Source organism: Thamnophis sirtalis, unplaced genomic scaffold (assembly GCF_051295495.1).
Source record: "Thamnophis sirtalis isolate CommonGarterSnake01/CBP01778 unplaced genomic scaffold, rThaSir2_p1.2 scaffold_3, whole genome shotgun sequence".
Classification (NCBI taxonomy): domain Eukaryota; kingdom Metazoa; phylum Chordata; class Lepidosauria; order Squamata; family Natricidae; genus Thamnophis; species Thamnophis sirtalis.
Window position 1 is genome coordinate 120,838,680 of NW_028261383.1, and position 26,664 is coordinate 120,865,343.

The following is a 26,664-nucleotide window of genomic DNA, read 5'->3' on the forward strand; positions in this document are numbered from 1 at the left end:
GGATGGATCAGAGACAGGAATGACTGTGTTCACATTGAAATCTGCTTGTTGACTTTGCACACACACACAAACACACACACACACACACACACACACACACACACACACACACTTTTGAAGTATCCTATGGGGGAGGGAGCCATTTCTTTCTGACATTTCTGAAGTTTCCACTTTCCTGGTCTCATTTAAGAAATCTCTTCTCTATCTTGTTTTCAGCCTTCGGCCGCTTGACATTGAATTCATGAGACGCTTGAGCAAAGTAGTTAACATTGTGCCTGTCATCGCCAAAGCAGACACATTAACCCTGGAGGAGAGAGACGCCTTCAAGCAAAGGGTAAGCAGGATGGGATGGGACAGGACAAGGCCCTTCCTGATTTTTCTGAGCCTCTTCCTTTTTCACTTCCACACCATCCCAGAGGCCCAGCCCAGTCCAGTCCTTGGGCCACAGTTCAGAGCAACCTTGTCTAATAAGAGGAAAGGTCTTCATCAATTTCCAAGCACTATAATGTGTTTCTCTCACTTTGCTTGCTCTTCAGGGTGGGAAAACAGACTCAATGGCCCCTTCCATTTTGCAAATCTTGCTGCAGGTGAATTTTAAAAACAGGCTCCTTATTGTCATTGCTCTGAAAGGACAAACTTAATACATGTGACCCAAGAATAGTTGGTAGCAATTCTCACTACTTAATTGTACCACCCACATACCCAGCCCTATTTGAAGGGATATATCTCTGCTCTCATCCTGTGAAGTTAACCATCCTGACTCTCTTTATTTGCTTTGTTCTGACCCTATCATTAATGGTTATATTGTTCAGTGCTGTCAAAGGGCTTCTGACTTGTTTAATTGTTACATTACCCTTATGGACATGGGGAAAAAAGATGGCCACTGGTTCAGCCACAGATGCCAAAAATAACTTGTCCGGTCTTCAGTATTTTGCCCATTGACTTGACAGCCTAAAGGAAGTTACTCCCATTTTGGACCAGCCTATAAATGAATTACAGTTTGTAATTGAAGGGGGAAAGTTGAGTCTTGGGACCAGCTTCCCAACGCTGATGTTTTTGAGCGGATGGTTTAAAAACCACAGTGTGTACTATCATCTCAGTGTACAAGGACTGGCCGGAGCTGCTTTAAACAACCTAAATCCAAGAGGCGTACTGAGAGCTCTATGAATATTGTGTGTTTCTTCCCAGTGTTTATCTAGTTAACTGTATTCACAAATGATCATGCTTGACTGGTTGGTGTCTTTGCTCCAGTTTGTATCGCTTTCTTGGATGGCAGTGTATTCAATATCCCAGGCTATTTAAACATTGTTTAAATTTCACACCTTCTTAACTTCAGCAAAGTTGCCTTTCCAGGTTCACTGTGGGTGATAAGAATGTGACCAGATATGAAGGCCAAAGACATTCCTTTTTCTATAGCTCAGTCAATAAGAATCGTTTACTGGTATAGCTGTCTAATCACAGTCTTTTTACGTTCAATGTTTTTCCTTTCTCTTAGATTACAGCAGATCTCCTTGCTAATGGCATAGATGTATATCCCCAGAAACAGTTTGATGAGGATTCTGAAGATCGATTAATAAATGAAAAATTTAGAGTAAGTGTGTAGATCTCTTTTAATACACATTTTGTTTGCGGTCAGAGATTTACAGCAGACTTTCAGGCTCCAAGAATTCTTCTCAACGATATTTAATTATTTCTGTCTATTAGATTTCTGAATCACTCTTAAAAATCTGCAAGTTGGTCTATTTCCTTATGTTTGATATAAAAGTGATGTTGATTTAAGGGATCTTTCAATTAGGGGTGCATTGAAACACGCTAAAGTGAGCATCAGGGAAGAACTTAGAAAACATGTTCACAATTTTGGTGGAGAGGATGTCAGCCCTCCAGGGAAGATCAGACTAGCAAATCAATGTCATGTAGATGAGTACTATTTGTACTTTAAAGTTATAAAGTGTTTCCCCTCTCCCCCTGTCCTTTCTTTTATTTTGGGTGAACTGGGGAGGGTTTTTTCTAAGATGTTTACTCACATAACATTCTTGACCTGACTTGGTAGTGGTTCTTCCTCCTGTCCTTCATGGCCATTTCCTCTGCCCTTTACATTTGGGGACCATCTTAAGTTTTCTTTCAGATAAGTTTTATTGATTTATTTATTTACATGACATTTAGGGCCACCCCAATCAGCTGACTCAGAGTGTTGTACAACTTCCCAATATATAATTGGGAGTAAACTATACAAATAAATATCAAATTAAAAACAAAATGTAACTTTAAATTAGTTGGTGAGCTACTGCAAGTGAAAAAAGACTGCCTTAATTTATCCACAATGCCTGGTTCTGATTAGCAGTCTTGCCACCATATTGTTAATCCTTGGAAAATAAGAGGTTTTTCTCTGAATTTACCATTCCTCGTTAGTGCTTCACAAAAATAAAGCTTAGTTTCTTGAAATAAAACCGCCTTTTATTTAATTTGACTCTGAGCTTTTGTTAATCCCCAGATCTAGGGCAATTTTTGTAGAAAGACTGGACCAAACCTAAGAAGTCTCAAAAATAAAGTGTGTGTATGGGGGGGGGGGAGAAAGATATTTGGTTTAATTGTTTAATGCAATAAAAAGTTGCCAGATTTTTTTCACCCTTCTGAACGTAACATTTCACTGTAGGAAATGATTCCATTTGCTGTGGTGGGCAGTGACCAAGAATACCAGATTAATGGAAGACGAATTCTGGGAAGGAAAACAAAATGGGGCACAATCGAAGGTAAGAATTCCTGTTTATTGTTTCCTTGCCATTATTGTGTCTTTCCATTTGCTAAAGTAACATCTTGAATGTGAGGAAGATGTGGCAATGTATGCATCTCTTTTTGGAAAAAAATATATGCTCTGCTGCCCTCTGCTGGGCAGAATAAGAGTCATATTTTGTGGGTTAGGTTGCTCAATGGTGGCTTGAAACGGGATTAAGAATTGTCAGAGTAGGAGAAAACAACTTTGATTTGTTGCTTCATCAGAAAGCTCCACTGCCTCACGTTTAATTCTATATCTCCACCCAAATTCTCAGCTTTTGGATGTTGAAGAAATACAAAATGCAAAAGGGGAGATTTCCAGAATCCCAGCCTGGCCCAAAACTATTGAAGGAAAATGGCTTCATGTCAGTGTTGAAATGAAACAGCATCCTGAGACTTTCTGAAATCAGGAGGTTTCCCTGTGATTGATCACTGAGAAGTTGCAGCAGTCTTTGGAGATTAGAGGAAAGATACTCACTGAGCAGTGGCTCAGTGGCTAAGACGTTGAGCTTGATGATCAGAAAGGTCAGTTGTTCCATGGTTCAAATCCCTAGAGCTGCGTAATGGAGTGAGCTCCCATTACTTGTCCCAGCTTTTGCCAACATAGCAGTTCAAAAGCATATAAAAATGCAAGTAGAAAAATAGCAACCACCTTTGGTGGGAAGGTAAAAATGTTCTGTGCGCCTTCGGCCTTTAGTCATGCCAGCCACATGACCAGGAGACGTCTTCAGACAGCGCTGGCTCTTTGGCTTTGGAAACGGAGATGAGTACCGCCCCTAGAGTCAGGAATGATTACCACATATGTGCAAGGGAAACCTTTACCTTGTGGGTTGTAGCTTGGATCAACATATGTTAGCTGCAGGTGGCAATCATTCTGGGTGCAGGTAAACAATTAAATCCATTCTGTTGGTTAGATCTTAGCAATTTAAAACCAAGTTATAATGTATTTTTTGGCATTCATAGGAGAACACAGTTATGCTGCGAAAGATTCCATAAATACTGCTTTAAAGAGCGAGCAGAATAGGAAGCATAATTATTAAAAGAATAGGGGTTGCAGTGGTTTCCCAGGATATTTGGTTGATACCTTTTCTACCAATCATTTTTCCCTTCTTTCTTCTCTCTCCCTCATTGCATTTTATGTGAAGACTGCCATATGATCTTAAGCACATGCAATAGATTCAACAACCCCAGATTCATTCTTTCCACCACCCATCTTCCCTTCCTCTGTTTCCCTTCTGCTGAATTTTAAATTGCCAACTTTCCATGGCAGAGACCCCTCCTTCCATACAGGGAAGTGCCATGCAGACTATTAGCCATGCATAAGTAGGATTTAATTCATGCCCTGTAGAGATTTTAATATATTAAAACTGGCAGCTGTGGAAACAAATGAGTTGAAGAAGATGTTTCGGAGTAGCATCCCTTACCTCTCTCATTATTGACAGTAAACATTATTACAGTTATCCCATTTTCTGTAGCAGCTAATACAAACAAATCTGGAATCCCCCCTCACTGAGAATCAAGCAATGGAGACAAAGAGTGTTAGCCTTTTGGTGGGGGGGGGGAGGTACTATGTATTTTATCACCTTCTTGAACTGGATTGTGATTCTATTATGGCATTATGTAGAGTAGAAAGGTAGTCAACAATTACTTAGCAACCATTCAAAGTTCCAGTGGACCTACCTGGATCCCACAGAGTCATGTGACTGCAGCCCAGGTGCCCCTGCTGCCTCCTGTGGTCATGTGACTGCATTTTACAATTGTTTTGGCCAAAATCAACATTTACTTCCATTTTTTCAGCAAAACCGTGTCCATAGCAAACCTTTGATTTGCTTAACAACCAGTGCAAAAATAAATATCAAGTCAGTAACATGAGTGACACATTTTATGAGCATCACAAGTTACGACCATGATGGACAGGCTCCATTACAGTTGTAACTCAAGGAATAGCTGTGTTTTAATTCTCCTTGAAACTTTTGAGAACATCATAATCGTCCATCTTCCTTGAAACAGTTTTGAAAGGACAGGGTTGCATAAGCATGTTTGCTAAACATATCTCAGTCTGTTTAGTTGATCAGGAGTGGCAGAAGCTTTTCCAACAATTATTGCTGTAAATACTTTTGGCATTTCTATGTCAGCATATATGGCTCCTACTACAACAAGGTTTGAAGGTTTATTTTTAAAATCCTGTGAAGGAGTCCCAAGTGTTAAAAGTTGAACTGCAAAAAGAGAGACTTTCCTACATCAGAGGACTGGAATGGACAAGCCACCTGGCAATGAAATAAAGCACTTTTTAATTGAAGGGCGGGGGGGGGGGGATATTTTAAGCCTTGTGCTTCCATCTTGTGGCCAGTTCTTGTATCTCATGAAATTAGCAAGGGTGTTGGAAGGCCAAAGTCTGAGATTAAAGTGATTTTGGAAACATGTCATCCAGAGGAATAGCGGGAGGTACCATGTTTCCCCAAAAATAAGACAGGGCCTTATTTTCTTTTGAGCCCAGAAATAAGCACTTGGCCTTATTTTGGGGGAAGTCTTATTATTTTTGAACGTGGTCACCTCATGGCTGCTGCTGTATTGCAATATTTTCAGGGAGGGCTTATTTTCAGGGAAGGGGTTATTTTAGCGCATGCCCTCAAAAGCTCAAGTGGGCTTATTATCCAGGGAGGTCTTATTTTGGGGAAAACAGGGTACAGTTGCTCATAAGACAATATAATTGGACCATATGAAAGAAATCCTTCCAGCTGTTCTAGTCTATTAGAATTAGGGATCTGCTTAGTGCTGCAGATTCTTTATGAAGTGAATGGCATTTTGAACCCTGTCTTTGCTCTGGAATTTAGCAGGTAAGAGTTTATGCTAATTGCTTGTTTTCCTTCTTCTGCATTGACAGTTGAGAATACAACACACTGCGAGTTTGCTTACTTGAGAGATCTCCTGATCAGGTTGGTGCCAATTTCCTAAAAGGCAATTTGGATGCTTCAAGGCAATATTACTTTTAAGACTGGGATGGTGGGGAAGATTGCACCATTCCATAGATACATCATAGACCCTCCAGTCTGGTTTTGTTCCTACCAAAGTTGGAGATGGTGCATGTCACTCAAGATATGGTAGTTGGACTTGGTTTTGCATACATGGCTGCCTATTTCTGTATTTGATGCCATCCATGCCTTATGGCCTGCTACCCATTCAATAAACCTTGCTTAAATCGTGATTTAAAATATGGTGTGTGAACAAGTCAAAATTTGCAAAAAGTATCAGACCCTATTTGTCAATGTATTGCAATCTTGCCAATTTTAAGATACACGAAAATTTAACACATCTAACTTTCTTATCTCCTGAAAATGGCAAAAATCAAATGTGGGTATGGTAAAATATATGCTTTTTATTATTGTATTATAGATAATCTTTTACATTCCTGTATAACATTGGCTTTACTTTCAACTTTGGATCTGAAGATCTCTATCTCTTCTTTTCCTTTATTTTTTTAAAAATATTCTCTTCTCTTTTTCCTAGGACACACATGCAGAACATCAAAGACATTACTAGCAGCATCCATTTCGAAGCCTACAGAGTTAAGCGTTTAAATGAAAGCCAGAACGCACTGTCCAATGGTGTGGTTGACAAGGAGGAACTGGTGGCCAATGAAATGTAATGCTCTGTAGTTGCCCCTCCCCTATCCCCCCCCCTACTTTCTTTAAAACAGGATCCTAGAAATCCTTTGCTGGTGCCATTGTCCTTTCCTCCTCTTTGCCAATGGTATCCAGGCTGCTGATGTTAATTGACCAAATAACAGTGCTTTCCATAACAAACATCGTATCTTGCTCTTTCCCAGTCTCTGTGATGTGAAACCATCTCTCCTGTCCTTCCTTTTAGGATATAGTAATGAATTGTTATAGGGACATCAGCTTCAGGTTGAACTCATCAGGTGGGGCTTTTCTTGAGTTTTGATAGAATGGTGACCACTTTATCATAGGTTGTTGACCAGGACTGGTCCATGTTCCTTCCTTGGAGCTAAGGAAGAGATTCTCAAACAAATACAGTAATTTGAGTTTCCTGAAACTGAGATGAGCAATGATTGAAATTTTCTTTTTCTGTTAATCGGGAATCAAGAGGTCTTTTTCATAGATTCCTGTGCTATCGTTTAAGCCAAGTATTGTTGGCCCAATTATTTGAAATGATTGCTAGTATTGTGCCAATCTAGTAAATATGAAGCATAGCTACGTTAATAAGAAAAGAGGGTGCTATGCATTTCTTAACCGTCTCCATGCAGCTTCTGTTCCCAATTAAGCAATAGCATATCAGAACAATGTTGAAAGGGGCAAAATCAGATCTGAACAGGGCGGCTTTCTTTAGCAAATAGACTGGATGAATGCGCTACAGGATCATCATCTTCAGTCTATTTCTTCTTTTTCTGCTTCAGTGCCTCGGATCCATACAAATCTTTTGCAAGCCACTTGGTTCATCTGGTGCCAAAGTTTATTGTTTTTGAAACCTTGGAAAGAACAGGGAGTTGTTTCTGTTTTATTTCCAGTTTGGGTGGGTGGGGTTTTGTTTTGTTTTTGTTTTTTTCTTTATGTATCTTAACTCCATCCATTTCAGATGAAATTTGTTATGACTAGATACATTTTCAAAGACATGGTAGAGTGGGTAGAAAAATGTATGATGGTTGCATGGCACAATTCTATACAGCACTATACATTTCTTTCTCCAGCATGCCTGATTTCTTCCCCCCTTCCCTTAAAATGGCAACAATAGTAGAGAGAGAGCCAGTAGACTCAATAAAAAGTGATGATCTACTATGGTATAATATGGCAGCTCTATTTTAAGAGTAAGCCCCCTTTTGGAAACGTAGATCATCCTAACTTTAAGAAGGCTCCTTTTTTATCCTCCTCACACCATCTCTGCCTTCATCAGGCCTGAAACCCCAAAACCTGTTGACTTTCCAGAAGTGAAGGGGTTCATCATACATTTGATTTAGACTTCTGTTTAAGTACTTTGGGTGTAAGCTTTCCTATGGTGGAAGTTCCTATGCTTTGAAGACCCCAATAATTAATATTGTTGAGCTTAGCTGCTGTTTCTCCCCTTCAAAACACCGAAGACATTCTTGAGATCTGGATAGGCTAAATTATCTCAGTGTTCAGTTTTTGAGTGTAATCTTTTTACTTACGCTTAAAGCATCCCAGGTATGCATCCCAAGTCATATCATCCGGGAGGTTCATCTCAGTCTGAAAGGCCACATTTTTTTCTGGCTTGGCACCATCCAGATTTATTGGCTTTCCTTACCCATGACTCCAAATTTTAACCATTAAGTTGAATATCCAACCCATTTGCACATGACTTTGCAATCGTGGACAAAAGGCTGCATAAAAATCTCTCACATCTTGTATGCTGAAAGTTACTGAGAAAGTTTATTCAATATAGAATTCATTGACATTCTCCAACCAGTCCTTATGCAGTAGAGGGATGTCTGTATTCCTAATGGGGGAAATGTTTTCCTTTGAGACAATTTCTCCATAACAATGAATGTGGGGTGAGAACTGAATGCTAATCTGATCCAGGCTTTAGCCAGTATTTATGATTAAGCAAGAAGTCCATAGGTTATAGCATTATAGTGTTTGAACTGAGACTCAAAAGAGCCAGCTCTGAAGGACCAAATGCTGTTCAGACTCCCAATTGCTCCTTTTTGAAACCAGAAAGCAATACTGCCCTCTTGTGGACTGCTCTGAAAAGAACAGCCTATGTAATGATTCTTGACTTCCTTCAACATTAAATGCTCTGATTTCCTCTTTCACATTTGGGCACCCATGTGGCCATTCTTAACAGGCAGAAATGCCTCGGGATAAGACATCAAATACCAGATGTAGGATGCCAGCAGATGAACACATCTTCATGCAGGTCTTCTAAGCGTATAAAGTCGTCTTCCACCCACCTCTTGTGAGCCATTACTACATCCTTCCAGGGCAGAAGTTTTCCCCCCTCCCTCAATCCAAACTCTGAGGAGATGTGATTCTTATCTGTTTGTCATTTCTGCCCATGGTGAATATGTCTTCAAGTACTCTTTGCTCTGAGGCTGTTACACATTTGGCATTACAAGTCAATCTAAACTACCCTTTTTTAAGTTTAAGTTGTCCCTCCCAAGCCAAAAGAGAAGAAAAATGGAAAAACTTTACTGAGCTGTGTTAAGCTGAGGAAAAAATATTTTTTTTACTTGCTGACTTGCTATATTTTAGCAAAATAAAAATTGTGCATTATCTAAAAATATATATAAATATCTATATTTCAAGTGTTTATGAAATGGATAACTAAGAAACGGAGAAAGTCTCCATACCCCATTTTCCATGCATTTCAGTAAAACAAAAATTAAAAGTAGTTGTATCATCATTCCATGTTTGCCAGTATTTTTCAGCCAGCAAAAGCAGGACTAAAACAGCTTTCTCCTTTGATATTGTATGTTTGGAGGAGTGTTTACCGAGTAAAACCAAAAAAAAGTTCACCCAAATGATTAAAAAATGGCCTTTTTGAGAACAGTATGCATTATGATAAATTTAGTTCTGTTTTGTATAATAATAGTGTTTAATATGTATTTCCAAAAATAAATGTTTCAAATGGAAATAATCAGATAAGGCTTTTTGGGGTGATGGGGAGGTTGGGCTCAAAGAGTATATATGTAAATCCTTTTTTCTCCCAATACTTCTACATACATTAGTTCAGGATGTACAGCCACGGTGTAGCAGCAGATTGTGGTTAGTAATCTACTTACGAAAGAGCAGGACTTGAGACCACGAAAGTGAGAGAAACAGGTTTATTGGATGCATCGAGTTCAGCCCGTTCACACACCAAAATCTGAACTGAACTGAGCTCTGCCCAGGATCCTACTTTTATGCCGTGTTCCACACGGTGCATTCGCAAGGCGTTTCCATACACGAGACAAGCATGACATTTCAAAAAGCAGAAGTTCATTTGGACTGTTACAGCAAAGTACATAGGAGAAATATAAAAAAGAGAAGTTCCTATTTCGTCTTAAGCTGTCAGCAGCTTTCACCTCTGTTCTATCTCTCACCCACGTCTGGCTTCCTGTGGCGCCACTTTACAGGGTCTTGCCACACAGTTCAGCCCTATTTGTAATACTTATGAGGAAGTTGGGGAGAAGGTTCACTGCAGCTAAAAGTCAACTTTGGGACTCCAGGGCACTGGAATAAAAGCCAAACTAAAATGAATTTATAAGGTCCATTCTATTAAGACCACCTAACCTGGCCAGCCACTGATGGGTTTACCTGTGCAACCCATGCTGTATCAACGGTATGATAATGGAATGGCAGGGTTGGAAGGGACCTTGGATGTCTTCTAATCCAACCCCCTGCTCAAGTAGAGGATGCCTAGACCATTCCAGGCAAGTGGCTGTCCAGAAAAAAAGAAAGAAAAAAAGTCAGTCTTCAAAGGAAGACAGTTAAGAAATTATATCTTAACTGAAGAGAAAACTGGAAGTGCTTTATCTGTTACTCATGGGTACAGAGCATATATTTGAATAAAGTATCTTGATTCTCAGGAAGATCAGAAGAAGATTCTCCTCACTGCACAGATATAAATCATCCAACTGTTTATTTACTTTACATCAGTGGTGGGATTCAGCCAGTTCGCACCACTTCAGGAGAACCGGTTGTTAACTTTCTGAGCAGTTTGGTGAACTGGTTGTTGGAAGAAATCATTAGGGCAGAGAACTGGTTGTTAAAATTATTTGAATCCCACCACTGTTTTATGTGGCATCCCATTCCAGTTTAAAGATATCTTTATTCAAGATCAAAGTGCTCTTGAACGATGAGCTGCCACACCTGATTTTGAATTCCATATCCCATGATTCCACAGTTGACTAACAGATCACAGCTAATCCAAAGTTGCAAACCAGATGGGTTCATAGACCCAACTCAGTTAAATTCAAAAGATAGCCAGATGATAAAGCTACCAAAACAGCCTTGTCACAATAATGTCCCACTCTATTTCTATATATCCTTGTCCTCCACAGGAAGAGTTTAGAAAAGATGTCCCCAATTGTCTTATTTGCAACGCTGTAGATTTATTTTATTTTTTTGGCTGACTTGAGCTGAACCATTCAAATATGACTCCAGGAATAATCATCAATTAGTGTATTTATCCCTTCATGATTAATACAAGCAGCAAAAGATCCTGTGGTACATTTAAAATCTTGACAATTTTAGTGTGGCGAGCTTTTTCCTGAGTTAGCACCCACTATGTCAGCAAAGTAGAATGGTTCATGAAAGTTTATGCCATGCAGTCAAGTCTTTTATGAAGCCGCATGATTGCTTTTCCAGGAACAAAGTAACGTAACATTGCTTTTCAGTCAGTGGCATCAAATCCTGCTAAAATAACCTTAATAAGATCAATATAGGTGTTTAAGTCTCTAGTACTTTAGCTAATCCATTTTGACAGCTTGATTTGTAGGCTCAACCCCTAGTTCTAGATATTTTCAGGTCAAGTTATTTTAGTGGACTACTGAGCTCTACAGATTTCTTATGGCTATATTCTGAATTCCTTGTATTTTCTTAAAACCTGGCTCTCATGATCAACACAGCGATTTCTCTTGTAGGGAAATGTGAACTGTGGAAGCATGGGATGGCTCTCGCAAGGCCTAGAGGTAATGTTCTGCTGTGGCATGAAATGTAGCCATTTTGGTACTATGAAAATAAATCTATCCCTGCTTTGTCTCTACCTCACTTGCTCATAAGCCTTGAGGTCTAAACCTGCCCACAAAAAAGGAAGAAATGTTGGTTGCTGTAGAATAGCAAATGCTCTCATATTTTGTCCTTGAACTGTAAACATGTTCGCTATGATCACTTAAAGGCTGTGTTAGTTGAATGTCTGTGGAGATTTTCAACCACTGAAGGTCATGGTTGGCCGAAATCTGGACTTCGTTTTTCTTTGAAGATATCCAAGAAGCTTCTTCAGTTCTGACTACAAGGAAGGAGGATGGAAGGATTTATATTTCTTGCATCCTATATACCTGTGATGGCGAACCTATGGCACGAGTGCCAGAGGTGGCAGGTAGAGCCCAGTCTGTGGGCACGCACGCCATAGCCAGCTGCTGGAGCACTGGAAACCGACATGAAAACAGCCAAAAACACCCCCCAAAACCAGGCTGTTTTTGGCCATTTTCCAGGCCATTTCCGGGCTGTTTTCAGGCTGTTTTTGGCCATTTTCAGGCCATTTTTTGGTCTGTTTTTGGCCATTTTCAGGCCACTTTAGGCTGTTTTTGGCGATTTCCAGGCTGTTTTCAGGCAATTTTTAGGCTGGTTTTGGCCATTTCCAGGCCATTCTAGGCTGTTTTTGGTGATTTCCAGGCTGTTTTCAGGCCATTTTTGGTCTGTTTTTGGCAATATTCAGGCCATTTTAGACTGGTTTTGGTCATTTTGCAGGTCATTTTTAGGCCTTTTTTGGCACTCCAGTGGAAAAACAAAAATAGCCTGAAAAACAGCCTAAAAGTGGGCCGAAGAACAGCCCGAAAAACAGCCCAAAACCAGCAAAAAAATCAGGCATGTGTGCACTGCACAGCTGGTCTTTGGGTTTCCGGCACTCCGGCACATATGCATGCACACCGGTTCCGGTTTGGGCACTTGGTGCCGAAAAGGTTCGCCATCACTGCTATATATGGTAATCCAGTCGTTAGCACTCTTTCTGAGAATCAAAGCCACATGAGGCCACTGTGTTAGTTGAACTTTTCCTCATAGTCACCAGAAGCTGATGAAATGAGACGCTAGGAAAAATGAATGAATATTCAAACTTTTCTCAAAGAGTTCAAGGTAATGGAACTTTTATTCCTATTACGATACTCTGGATGGGGCCGAGAGTGATTGGCCCAAAGTCACTGGGCTTTGTGTACTGGCTTTATAAGGTCTGCTGACTTTTAGAACCCTTTTTAGGACATTTTAAACTGCTTTTCTCAAAATCATGAAGGAAGGTGGCTCTATAAACTGAATAAGGGGTAAACCATCCAAGCAACAGAAAGCCAACAGAAATTTCACAGAACATTACATTCTTTACAGGAAAACTATTAAATGTGTGTCAAGATGGTATTTGTATTACACTTGAGCAGATGCTGGGAACAGCGCACACAAGACAAGTCAATAAGTGAAATTCAGAATGAGAATCCAGTAATTTGCAGAAGTGCATTTTTCTCCCCTGGGACAACTTTGTTCAAGTCATTTTTTGACACACACACACACACCCCACTTTTTTCCCCCTATAACTGCAGTTTTACAAAATGAAAAGTGTTTTAGTGCCATGAGATTTGACTAGAATATTTAAGCATATGTTTAAGGAAAGTAGCTTTGAGGGAGGGCGGTGAGAGACCCAATTTGCTGATTGCTGCCTATAATGAATGGGAGAAGATGGAGAAGCTTGATGGAAGTCCCAAAGGAGATATTATAGGGAAAATGTGGCCAAAGAATTCTTATCCTACTTTGTGGTTACTACCGATAGGAAAATCCTGAGAGAAAAATTTCTGAGAGAGGGCAGCTTGTGATGGAGATGGTTCTCAGTTCAGGATGAGCGGCTCCATTGCGCTGCACTGTGCATGTATGTGAGAATCCATGATAAAGAATAAAGAGTAAAAGAAAACATAAATAATTAAAATGGCTCCCAAAACGTCTGCCTGATTTAAAAACTAATTACTTGGAAGGTAATCATCACCAGAAATTGCATACCTTTACCCACAGTGCTGTTCTCCCTCTCCCTCCCTGCCAAATCCTTCTATCCTAATCACTATCCAGGACATCAGTATTCAGGATTATCTTTTATCGCTTGCAGACAATAAATGACTTGACTCTTCCATCTCCTGATTAATAACTTCATTGGAGTCATATGTCAAAGAGCAATAAATCCTTGGTAGAAATAACAATCTAGGAACCTTCAGTTTTTAAAGGCACTCATCAGCAAGTATTCTCACTATCAGAACAAAGGGGTGTAACTCTGTTGGGGAATAGCACCAAAGGAAATTCTTTTGACTAAACCAGCACTGGTCATTTAAAACAACAGCTTGAAATTTAATGGCAGGAAATAGTAGATCCAGTCCAAAGGGTTGACTTCTAAAACTCCAGTTTTGGTAAATGAATACGATCCAAAATGGTGGCTTTGGAACTTGGGGACATAAGCCCACAAATATACATCAGAGGTTTTACAATTCAGAGATCCCAGTACTCCAATTCAGAATTTTTAAATGGCCACAGAGAAACTAGGACTGATAATGCAGGGCCCACCATATCTGCCATCTTCCCTTTCAGATGTGCTAGTGCTTTTACAAGGTCTCGTGAAGCCTTTGCAATCTTGTGATACCTGGGCATGAGAATACACAAATCTTAGAAGATCATGACATTTTGTACTCTCACAAGAATTGGAACCTTGTTTGGGGAGAAAATATGCATTGATGTGGTCCTGTCCTAAACATCAGAAAGTTGAAACCCCTTGCTGATTTACTTCAAGACACTAAATCTAAGAAGCTATTCTGATCTGTGTTGAGACTATATCTACATGAAATTATGTAAGAGGGAACCTAATCCCATATCAATATAGCTTTCCTTAAATTACTGCTGCCTGGATGCGCTGGAATTCTATTCCCTACGGATGTGTAACATCCAATGGAGACCATTACGCTGAAAAAGACACTTTGGATGGATCTAAGTAGGGTATTTGGGAAGATGTGGAAAGAAAAGCCAGACCTTCTGAAGTTATTTTACCTAATTATTGAGGATTTGAGAAGAATTGGAACATTTTAAAAAAACGTTGATGTTCATATGTTTGGTATGAAGGATTTAAGAAGTATTTAAGCTAAACGTATTTAAAACTAAGCCCAATTATCTCCAGGTTAGAAAACAATATGAATGGATTCCTAGAATTGAGAAGGGCAACAAGGCAATCCCAACTCCAACAGGCATGGATAATTGAGCAGGAAAGCATGAATGCTGATCCAGCTATCCAATGGTTAGATTCCTGTAATGTGATGGAATGTAGTATTGATTCCCAGAAGGAGAGGCTGCTTCCCAATGGGCAAAGAGACAGGGAATCTTGGAAAGTTTGGTAGGCAGGAAAAGGGATAATAAGACATCCCCTCCCTGGCACTTCAAGTGTATCTACAGCTATGCTTTAGTTTGGCATGACTCAGTACAATGATAAACTATTCAGAAGTATCTCCATGTGTCATTCTTGGTTCTTGGGGCCTGACATGTACAAACTCAACAGATGTAAGTCAGGGATTCTAAATCAAAGTTCTGGGCAATTCTGCAAAGGAAAACACCAACCCTCACTATCATTTCCACATACATTGCTGAACCCTGCACTTCTGGAGAGGAAAAGACAGTGGATGGATTCAGAAGATGGTTTGTAGACACGTCCATCTGCCCAGAAACAAACCAACAAATCTATAAATGTAAACCAGAGTGGGAATACATGATAACAGTATAATATCTTCATTTGGCTTTCTGGTAAAGGAGTTTTTAGGACCATCATGGCAGAATGCTTCCAATTGTGACACCCTTTTCTGGGAGTGCCCACAGTTTACTTCTACCAACAGGAATAAGGGCACAGTACATTTGAGGTTCAAATGTACATGTACATTTGAGGTGCAAGTGTAGATACAAGTTTAGTGAGGATAGCGAGAGAGAGAGAGTATATAGCAATGATATAGATTAGATAGAGAATAGATGATAAATACTGATAGATGATAGATAGATAGATAGATAGATAGATAGATAGATAGATAGATAGATAGATAGATGATAGATAGATAGATAGATAGATAGATAGATAGATAGATAGATAGATAGATAGATAGATAATTACACACACACACGCACATGCACACACACACAGAGGGTGAGAGAGAGAGATTATTCCTAAAGAAAAAATAGTTCACTCTGGAAAGGGGTAAGTGGGATGACATGTATATAGATTTTGAATTAAATATTAATTTGCTCTATTGGGTTTATAAGAATAAACACTGCTATCAATAATGCATCTACTCATTATTAGTGTGGCAGCAGATCACTACAACTAAAATTGCACAAACAATTCCATTCACTCCCATCCCCCTTTCCCTGACTCCATTCCATTTATCATTTATGTTTAATGATGGCATGCCCTATCTTAATAGTTAATAGAGGTGGGGGTTTTTTTTAAAGAAACTTTTATAGGGCTTTGTATACAAAGCACAGAGCTTGCATGACTATAGGAAGTTTGGGATTTACATTTGGAAATAGCAGTTATTCCTAATAAGCAAAGGGAGAGAGTCTGTCAACTGGAATCTGCAGTGAAATGCAGGTAACCCTCAACTCGCAACAGTTCACTTAGTGACCATTTGAAGTTACGTCACTGAAAAAGTGACTTATGACCTTTTTTCACACTTATGACCATTGCAGCATCCTCAAGGTCACATGAAAGATTTGGATGCTTGACAACTTGACATATTTATGACAGTTGCAGTGCACCAAAATCATATGATCACCTTTTGCGACCTTCTGACAAGCAAAGTCAATGGGGAAGCCAGATTCACTTAACAACTGGGTCATTAGCTTAATAACTGCAATGCTTGACTTAACTGTGCCAAGAAAAGTCGTAAAATGGGGCAAAGCTCACTTAACAAATGTCTCACTTAGCAACAAAAACTTTGAGCTCAATTATGGTTGTAAGTTGAACACTGCCTGTAGCCATTTGCCATGCTGGTCATGGTCCCAGGCAATGTAATTAATTATAATACAGCAGGAGTGCAGTTTTCATTTAAAAAAAAACCCAACCATGATCAGATCAGGTCCATTGACTAGCCTTTCAGAGCCAAAAGGTAATTTTTTGCTGCAACAATCTAATCAGTCAATTCCTTGAAAATGAATATAAAAATGTTGCCCTTGAGTAGAGCCTTTGCCACTTTAAGTGACAACAGTGGTGGGATTCAAAATTTTATTACCGGATCTGTGGGTGTGGCTTGGTGGGCGTGGCAGGGGAGGTTAATGCAAAATCCCCATTTCCTCCCCATCAGCTGGGACATGGGAGCAGATGGGGGCAGATGGGGGCAGGGGCAGTCAGAGGTGGTATTTCCCGGTTCTCTGAACTACTCAAAATTTCCACTCCCGGTTCTCCAGAACTGGTCAGAACCTGCTGAATAACCACCTCTGAGTGACAACCTTATCAACAAGGTATGAAACTTTGAAAGGAAGCTGAAGACTTGGTTGAATCCTCAATTGAAAGAGTCAGGAACTGGAGGCGGGGTTGAAAAAACCAATTTGATAGAACGAGTTGAATTAAGGTTCTGAAATACTTCAAACCTCATTGCTCTTTCAATGGACGTTTCTTGCATCTGGAGGGGTTTATAAAGTTATGGTTATAAAGCCTTGTTGCTCAGATCTTCCTTATATAGCGAACGCAGTGGGGGAAAGATGGGTGAGATGGGCTCTCTGAAGCAGAGATGAGCACCTGGCCCATGAGATCAGATCAGAGGTGGGTTCCTACTGGTTCAGACCGGTTTGATCAAGTAGGTAGTAACTCAGTCTGTGACGCCCCCGAACGGGTTCTATCATAGGCGCCATCTTGATTTTCGGTTCTGCACATGCGCAGAACAATCTTCATTGCAAAATGTAAAAAAAAAATCATTTTCTAACGTGTGCATGCACAGACCTTTATAGGTGCAAATGTGCACGCATGGCGAACCGGCAATAATGCCGGCAGCAACCCACACCTGGATGAGATCATCTCATTCAACCCTTTCCACCAAAGCTCTTTGGGGCCAGTAAGGATTACCTTGTGATGGGCTTTGTTTCCTCCCTTAGCTCTTGGACCTTTGAACTGAAGGCAACCATAAGCCTTAACTTTGCAATCTCTGACACTTCTTCACTGATCCTTCTACCTCCCAACAAGACTTCAGCTCACAGCATGAAGATTATGGGCTCCAGGAGAATGAATCCAACAGACACTCATGGGTCAAATCTTGATTTTTAAATTGGGCATATTTGGATTGGATTTTAGGCTGTGAAAGCTTCTTAGACTCACAATTCGGATGCTGGTTATTTACTTAAAACAATAGGGAATGGAAAGTTTTGGAATGACATTTTCATTGTACTAACTTCTTTTACTGGGGCTTCCTATTTCTGTGCTATTGCCTGTCTTTTATGTGTGATTTTTTTAACCATACCCTGTGGACACCCACGGTTGAATGTCACATCAAAATTGACATCCTAGAACAGCAAGAGGGTTAAAAAGTTTTAATCGGGTTTTGGAAAAGTACTATTTTAAACACTGAGGAGAATGCTGCCTGCTTGAATTTAGGGTTTGTTTGGTTTTTGGGTCAGCAATTTGAAGTTGCAGTGCTGTGTTTTCATCATTCTTGCTATCTCTGCCTCCAAAACAACTACAAAGGGGATATTTCAACAATTTATGATGATGATCCCCTTGAAGGCATCCTGCTGAAACTTGCAGGGTTAATGTCCTCTAAAATATCCCCCAGTGCTGCTACTTTCAACTCAAACTGGCCAAATGTGAAGCAGCTGCAAACATTTTTATGCTTTCCCACTATAGCATATGGCTGATTTCTTTTTTATTTGAGTCAAATCCTGTAGCAGATTGCACCAACTCAGTTTGCTTTATAATCTCAAATTGCAATATTTAATTGAATCATTCCATGTTTAGATCCTGCTCTCCAATTCAACTTAATTGAGCTGATTTGCCCAGGTCTTGTACCTATCCCATAGTGATTGGGTTCACATATTTCACTAAATTGAAATGCAGTTTGATTTTGGCTTAGTATATGAACTCGCCCAATTATAATTTTTAAACTGCGATATATGGCCCAGCCATATGTAGCTTGTTCAACGAACTATTGCTAAAACAAACCATTTCTTATCAGACTATGTAAGCCCAGTCTAAAAATTCAGAACCAGAATTTGGGCCATTTTTAGGTTTGCCTGTCAGAGTGTAGTTTTCATACTGGCTATGTCTGATGGTGAACCCTACTGAAAATTAAATCTGTCAACAAGCTATAAATAAATCTCCAACTCTAAATGCTTCATAAGACCCAAGAGTATGAAATTTGGTCTCTTTTAGTGTTATAACATACTTTACAATAACACACACATTGTATATAGTACTGTGAAGATAGTTTTGCCAAGCTGAGGATTTCTAGATGTACTGGATGTCAATTTCACCAGCATCACCAATGAAATTGAACCCCAAAGAGACCATGTTGGAGAAAGTTTTTCTGTGGGTTATGTTGGTTAAGGTAGTTTTACCAAGCTGGGGATTTCTAGATGTACTGGATGTCAATTTCCAGCCAGCATCACCAATGCAACTGAACCCCAAAGAGCACCAAGTTGGAGAAAGCTTTTCTGTGGGATATGATGGGCAGATTGAGTTCCAGAGATGTCATTAACCTTGACAAACACATTGTCCAGTCACTAAACAAATGATTGTCAACTATTGTGTCTAATGGGATAGTAATAAAACACATTTGCTTCTTGTCCGACTACACATGCAAGTTTCCCAACTTGTCAAAGGATGGGCATACAGAGGAGTCTAGGAGCACTGTAACAGCATTTTTCCAGAACTGGTCATAAAATGGCCATCAAGGTAGTTCCACTTTGCCTGCCACTTGACCCCTATTCTCAGAGACCAACATTGCTCCATGATAAGCTGCTTTCAGATCACGGCCCTCCAGTCCTTACATCTCGTGTGACTACTTAAATTGTCAGATTTAACATTTTTATTATTTGTAACTGTGCTGTTCCCCGCACAATAGTCCTTGGCTAGGTCCTCTAGGTGCTAATGTAGTCGTAATAATCATCATAATCATCATAATAAGAGTGTCAGACTATAACTTAGGACTCCCTGGGTTTTGTCTGCCAGAGTCAGCCCCTGCCTATTATTAAAGTTGGGGGGGAGGTCAGGGTTGTGTGCAATGAAGCAGCCACACTATAATTTAGCAATTACTGTAACCCACACTTGCAATTTGAATGGTTTTGTACAAACTCTTATCCGTGCTTTCTCTCCACTTAGTTTAATGCTTAATTTGATAAGCTGCCTTTAACCCACTCAGTGCTGGCTGTTATCCTAATGGCTGGAGGGGAGAGAACGGTTGCAATTAATCCAACAACCTGGAAGCTAAGAGGCTTGGTTAGGGTCCTTGGTGGTCTGGCTTGGGAGCTGGGAGAGTGGATTGGCTGTGTAACCTCCAGGAAGTCACCTTAAGCTCTGGAGCCTCCCACACAGCACATCTGTACCAGGTCATTAATTATTACCTACCTTGCATTGTATGTTGAGGAATGAAATGTAATTAGCTAGAGTTGGTATTAGGAGACTTAAATGCAATGTTTTATCCCCTGCTGTTCAGTAACTCGTATTTATCCCTTTCAATAGCATTCCCCACAGGTTCAAGTATTCAGAGCTGTGATTCCTTCAAGCTTAGCAGTCAAGTTAACCAATCATTTAGAAATGAACCTCTATTTATACTTGGTGCTATACTGCCGATATCAGTAGAAGACTTCTGTAGAGAAATATGGCTCATACAAAATCCTTGCAGCCTTCCAACGTGGGACTCTTCTGCCTGTTGATGAAACTACCCAGAGTGCATAAGAACAAGAGGAATTTTTCATTGCTTCAAGCAGGCAACTGGGTCTATCCTGGCATTGGCAGTCTCCTATTATGTGCTGTCTCCTATTGTGGCCCCTAGAGTCGGGAATGACTAGCACATATGTGCAAGGGGAACCTTTAAGGGACGCGGTGGCTCAGTGGCTAGACGCTGAGCTTGTTGATTAGAAAGGTCAGCAGTTTGGCAGTTTGAATCCCTAGCGCCACATAATGGAGTGAGCTCCCGTTACTTGTCTCAGCTTCTGCCAACCTAGCAGTTTGAAAGCACGTAAAAATGCAAGTAGAAAAAATAGGAACCACCTTTGGTGGGAAGGTAACAGGGTTCCGTGTTCCTTCAGCATTTATTCATGCTGGCCACATGACCACGGAGACGTCTTGAGACAGCGCTGGCTCTTCGGCTTTGAAACACAGATGAGCACCACCCCCTAGAGTCGGGAACGACTAGCACATATTTGCGAGGCAACCTTTACCCTACTGTGTGGAGGTAGACAGACCTTTATTAAATAAGGGAGTCTTCTGTATTTCAAATACTAAGCTTGGAGTATGGGGTGAGGTGCAGGATTGCTGTCTGAATCTTGGGCTTCTGAAAGGATCTGTGGAATCTATTGGTCCTCTAGAGCAACCAACATATTTGAAAGCATGAAATGACTAGGGCATGAATAACTTCCTGATCCAGAAAAGGTTGCATCTGCCACATGGGATGAAGCTGTGCATAATGCCCTCAAGTGGGGAAGTGCCAGCCAACCCAAGAGTTGAAATCTCCCCGGATCTAGGGGCTCTAACAACCATAGGCAATAAGTCTTGGTAGATTATGCTGAGGATCAAGGATACCCCAGTAACATCAGCATACTGATGATAGGAAACTCCAAACTACTGGATGATCTCACCCAGAATTTTCATACAGAAATTGTATAGAAGGGGAAGTGAGTGTTGATACAATATACAAAGAAGGGCCACGAGGAACAACCTCTCCTATACCAACTAATGCATGACCTCTTTGTAAAGTCAATATTACCTAATTGCCTAATTAATACTTTAGGTTCATGCAACAACAAAGTCAGAAACAAAACTTATGCAGTAAAATTTCTTTATGCTACTGTTTTTCAATTCATTTTCTTATCCTATTGAATTAGAAAAATCAGGCCAGATTAAATTAAGATAGATTAAAAACACTGGCAGATGCTAACCTCAATTTCCCCTGTTCTGATGCTAAATGGAATATTTGTGGCATATAATTCATAACTATTACTAGGAATTTTTAAAAGAGATTTCCTTGGATCTTCAGGAGTTGTGCTTGAAAGTCATCTGGAAACTACAGTTTTGCACACAATTCGATAAGATTGCAGTAGTGCAGTGATAACTGCATCCTAATATACACCGGTGACCCCATTAATTTTGGAACCGAAGAGTTATCAATTGATTCTGGGTGAGATTTAAATTGCTAGTTATCTTTAAGGTCCTTTAAATCTGGTTATCGGGGCACTGCCTTTTCCTACATTTATCAGCCCATCCAACCAGATCAAAGAAAGTCATCTTCCAGATCTGCTCACTACAAGATTGTCACTTCATAGGACCTACCTTGAAAATGGATGTGCTCAGTAGCACTTCTACTCTTCAGAACTTCCTCCTCCTTGAAATCTGATTAACTTTAACCCTTCTGGCCTTCTGGAAAACTTTGAAAATCTACCTGTTCTGTCGTGTAAAGAAGGAAGGATTTAAACCTGTGATTTAAAGGTGGGTATAAAAGTGCATTGCATTTGTATTTGCAGGTATTTATGTCCTAGATGTCTTACTCTGGGGTCTGGGATTTTCTGGGTTTTTGTTGTTGTTTATATTAGCTACCCAGAGGTGGTAATTCAGCCAGTTCTCTCCGTTTCTGGCGAACTGGTAGCATTGGCTGCAGTAGGCTCTGCACACCGACCCTGATGTAATGTGCAACCTTCTGCACATGCGCAGAAGGTGGTTGCAGGTGCAGGTTCAGTGCATGTGCAGACACAGCGCATGCGAGCAAAGCGTGTCCATGCACGTTCACATTTGTGAACCGGTAGGGAAGCTAATTGAATCCCATCGCTGTAGCTACCTACATCCTGCAGTAATGCATGGCATAGAACAAAGGAAACAATTAATCAAACCTTCTTTTTGGAATTATAGTGTTTAGTATGAAGCACCACTGGGATTGAACAGTTCCATATCCCATCTCCTTGCTGCATGCTAAAATTCTTGTTTGCTCTTGAATGGGCAGTCCTCTACCTTTTTTCCTTCCCTTGTGCAACAGGGGAGCATGGGTAAAGGAACACATGGTGGTAGGGCAGGAGCCCTAGTGGCTCCATGCTCTCCTAGCACATTGAAGAATTTTAAATGGCAGGCAGGCAACATTTTAAGGTGATATATGTAACCGTTGGAGGCCAGATCTGGAGAGTAACAACCGACAACTGCAATAATTATCTCTTCTGGCAACTTTCCAGCTAAAAATATTGGCTGTGAAGTGACCTTGAGATACAGGTGCTGAAGGACAGGGGGAATCCAGGCTCCTTTTAACCGCAAGTGCACATGTGTTTTGAAAAGCCATTTTAACACATTCCTTCTATTTCAACCGCTCAAAAATGGGGCTGAGATGAAAAGAGTATTAACTTCCATAATGCAAGAAACGTCTGTGACCAAGAGAACTCAAAGCCAGCAAGCAATAAGTAATAGAGCAGCCTGTGGAGTTTTATATTAAAATCATTCCTTCTGCTTCTGGTCCCTGACAGCTGCCACAGTGAGACCATTTCAACAGCCCTTTTCAGCACCTGTGTGACCCCCATCATTTTAACAATGTCATAATCCAGTGGGAGGGAATCCAAACGTTCGGTGTATCACTTTTTCTTCCCTAGTGGAAAAAGGTAGCCCCCCCCGCCCCAGAGACATGCTTTCAGTTCCTACAGTCATTGCAACTTGAGAAAGATTCACAACATCTTATGGAAAAGGTCTTTCAAAGACTTTCCCCTCCCCCCATCCCATGGGAGTGTTTTCCCAGTGTTCCCACCTCTGCAAGTTTATCCACACTTCTGCAATTCCTCATTTCCGCCCAACAAAACTCTCAACTTTCCCATTTGACTTGCTAGCCTGTAGGTCTGTAGAAATTAGGCAAAATCTAATCTAAATAGTTGATTTTGCTCAGAAAATTATTCTAGTTCAAAAATGTGAACCATTTCTGAAAATCAATTCAATTTAGGCATTTGAATAAAATTGTCAAATTATTTCAGTGTGGGTTTCCAATTTGATTAAGAAAAACCTGGTGCTACACATGCACAGAAACCTTGGAGTGATCCAAAACGATTTGAGTTATACCCGGTTTCTATTGTTTGGCAAAGTCAATTATACTTGGAAATAAATTGCATTTGATAAATTGGGACTCTTAATTGAATATTCACACAGTCCTACTAGCTAGCTTCCCAGGGGCTTTTGATGAATTTATAACAGACAAATAAAGGGTGTTGTGGAGGGGAGGGGGTGGCAGGATGAGATGAAAGCAAATACAAAGAAGTTACTTTCTTCTCTTTTTATGGAGGAACATGAAGTTCTTGATTGTCACTCCCAAATTCTGAACATGTTCAGAAACAACAAAATATGGATCTGCAGATGGACAACGTTCACTACTGCTTAGTCACTTCGTCTCAGCACTTGAACTGGATGGAATAGTATGAATGCTAAACAAAAGTTTTGCCAATCCAGTTATTGCTTTATGTTTGCAGAGTTTAGGTAAAGGATGATTTACTTTTCTGCTTTACTGTAATCCAAATATTACATGAAAGGGAAATATTAAATGCAGAGGAAAGCTGAAATATAATTTCTTTCTCCCATTAAAACTGGAAAAAATATCTCAATATGTGCATGGATATTCTACAGACTTTGGTCTCTGGCAGTCTTCTCCAGCTCCCATGTAGATGTTGGAACTACAGTTCCCATCATTCTTGGCTGCCATGGTCACAGCTTTGGGTATTTCAGTGTCCTTATCATAGGACAAACCATGTGACCCACCTGATAATTATAATCTGAAACATTCATGTAGGCACCTCATGCTTTCCTATTAAAATGTATAATTTGCTAATAGCGTCTTAGCAGGCAGTCCACTTCCTTTGATAAAAGGGCAACATTCCTTCTGCCAAAAATGAACCAGGATGAAATCTGAGGGCACTCCCTTTTCAAACATCCATTTCAAAGGTGCTACGGCCGATTCCTTGCCCCTCCTCTCAAGCACGAGAAAATGGCGGCAGTGAACACTGTCTGCGGCTCTTCTCTCTTCCTTGCACTGACACCGTCCCTGTCTCTCCACTTGTCATCCTGACACAGATGGTTGTAAATCTCCCGGATGCCAATTTGGCGCTTGCAGGTTAGGCGTGCTGCCTTATTAGTGCTCAGTTTTGTCATTCAGCCATGTGGACCAAGAGGGAAAGGCAAACAGCATTGCAGACTGAAGCAAATTTACAGCCGGGCTTCCTTGGCTTATTTGCATAGTGCAGCTCTCCCTTTCCCCTACCATGTGCATCTTTGTGTAATTAACTAATGCCACATTCATCAGAATTTAATTCACGCAGTGCACACAGATGCGCAATGTCCAGGAGGGGGACAACAAATAGGCAGGCAATGCCTGGCAGGGATACCTCTTGGCTTCAGTCTTCTACCTCAGCTTCAGCTTGAAGTTTGGCAGAGCTTAATTAGATTGTAGGATGCCATTAGATCGTTATCCCCAATCCTTATTGCATGTGCTTAGGAAATATTTTACCCCCTCCCAGTCTGGATCTGACAATCACTGCTGCCTCCCAGAGTTGGTAAGTTTGCCTGCGCATCCAAGGGCACGACAACATGTGCCTCCAAAATCTTCCTAATTGCCAGCAGGAACAGGCGAGCGGGTGTTGCAAAGAGCAACGTAGCGTCTGCCAGGTTCTCCCGCTGTAATTGGACGTCGCATCTTTGCAGAAATAAGTGAAAACCACAATCAGGATGTAACAAGCCCCCCCCCCCCCGATATGGGATTCCTTTCTCCTCCCCCCCCACCCTGGTTTTTAAATCACCTGTTTTCACAAATAGTAGCTATTTGATAAATAAATAAATAAATAAATAAATAAATAAATAAATAAATAAATAAATAAATAAATAAATAAATAAATAAATAAATAGCCAAGCTCCCTGGGGCCGCAGCCAGAATGTCTGTGGGAAGGGAGAAACAGATGGGCATCTCTCTCTTCCCAATTCCAGCACTCTAGCAAAGACAAATGAAGTTTTAATGGGGGGGGAACCCTAAATCTTGACCAATATGAAGTGCTCAGAGACATCCATAGACCCTTGAAGACCCTCGACAAGCCCATCTAATCTTCAAGATAACTAATTGCCTGTCGTTTAATTAGCATTGGTCTACCGAGAGCATTAGGATCTATGTATGTTGTGATTTCTCATTTCATTAATCCCATCTCCTCCCCTCCCCCCCCCACAATATTTTGCAGCAATTCATTTATCAACAGTGTATAAGAGAAGTCACAAAGGGGAGGGGGAGAAAGGGTTTTTCTTTTAATTGATTATAAATGCAGTTGTAAGTTTATTGGAGCAAAAAAAATCATATCACTTCAAAAGACCTCCTTTTCTCTCTCTCTCTCTTTCTCTCTCTCTCTCTTTCTCTCTCTTTCTCTCTCTCTCCATTTGGCGATTCAGTCTATTTGTTTACCACTTATCAAATAAAGCAAAAACAGAGTGGATTCAATTTTTTTAAAATTAAAATGCGGAAATAATGGAGAGAAAGACTAATTAAAAAAAATCTCCGTTGCCAAAAACAAAGACTGAGTCAAACAAAAGCAACAAATATAGAGCACGGCATGCTGAGATATTCAGTGCTGGATCGGGCTCCTTGCCAAGTGAATTCACAATACGCGGTTTCAATGTGTATGCAAAATGCCATTGTCTTAGCTAATGGTTGTTGCGGAAGAAACCCCACCATTTCTTGATTGCTGTGGAGGGTGACTTGTTATGGGGAGAGAGAGCGGGATGGGTGGAAGATGAAAGCAGAATACCTATCTGGACAGGTTGGTGTCTTGTCTTATCTTTGCCCCACTGTTTTCTTTAAATCCAAAATGGCTGGTCATGTTCCCCCATGACTGCCCACTTTCAACTTCCTCTGCCCTATTTTCCTTTCCTTCCCTCCTGGTCTTCCTTCCTTCCTTCTTTCCTTCTTTCCTTCTTTCCTTCTTTCCTTCTTTCCTTCCTTCCTTCCTTCCTTCCTTTTCTCAAGCCTTC

At 40.4% G+C, this 26,664-nt stretch overlaps 1 protein-coding gene and 1 long non-coding RNA gene across 10 annotated transcripts in view; both read left to right on the forward strand.

Annotated features, from left to right (window-relative positions):
- Nucleotides 1-11,490, forward strand: part of SEPTIN9 (septin 9) — a 275,134-nt gene extending 263,644 nt beyond the window's left edge. For 3 of the 9 annotated variants that reach the window (XM_087709853.1, XM_087709851.1, XM_087709852.1), the window contains 6 exons: nt 217-334; nt 1,496-1,591; nt 2,654-2,750; nt 5,657-5,708; nt 6,280-6,414; nt 8,590-9,381. In XM_087709853.1, the coding sequence (XP_087565979.1) occupies nt 217-334; nt 1,496-1,591; nt 2,654-2,750; nt 5,657-5,708; nt 6,280-6,414; nt 8,590-8,704 (613 nt within the window). In that variant the 3' untranslated portion in view covers nt 8,705-9,381. Of the gene's footprint in view, nt 1-216; nt 335-1,495; nt 1,592-2,653; nt 2,751-5,656; nt 5,709-6,279; nt 9,382-11,368 lie in introns of those variants that run through there. The other 6 variants (XM_087709855.1, XM_014053107.2, XM_087709854.1 and 3 more) reach the window with 5 other exon arrangements.
- A 14,604-nt stretch (nt 11,491-26,094) lies between these two features.
- The window catches only part of LOC106538581 (uncharacterized), a 259,882-nt gene continuing 259,312 nt past the window's right edge, over nt 26,095-26,664 (forward strand). The window contains exon 1 of the long non-coding RNA XR_015695798.1: nt 26,095-26,453. This is a non-coding gene — a long non-coding RNA (uncharacterized LOC106538581). The remainder of the gene's footprint in view (nt 26,454-26,664) is intronic.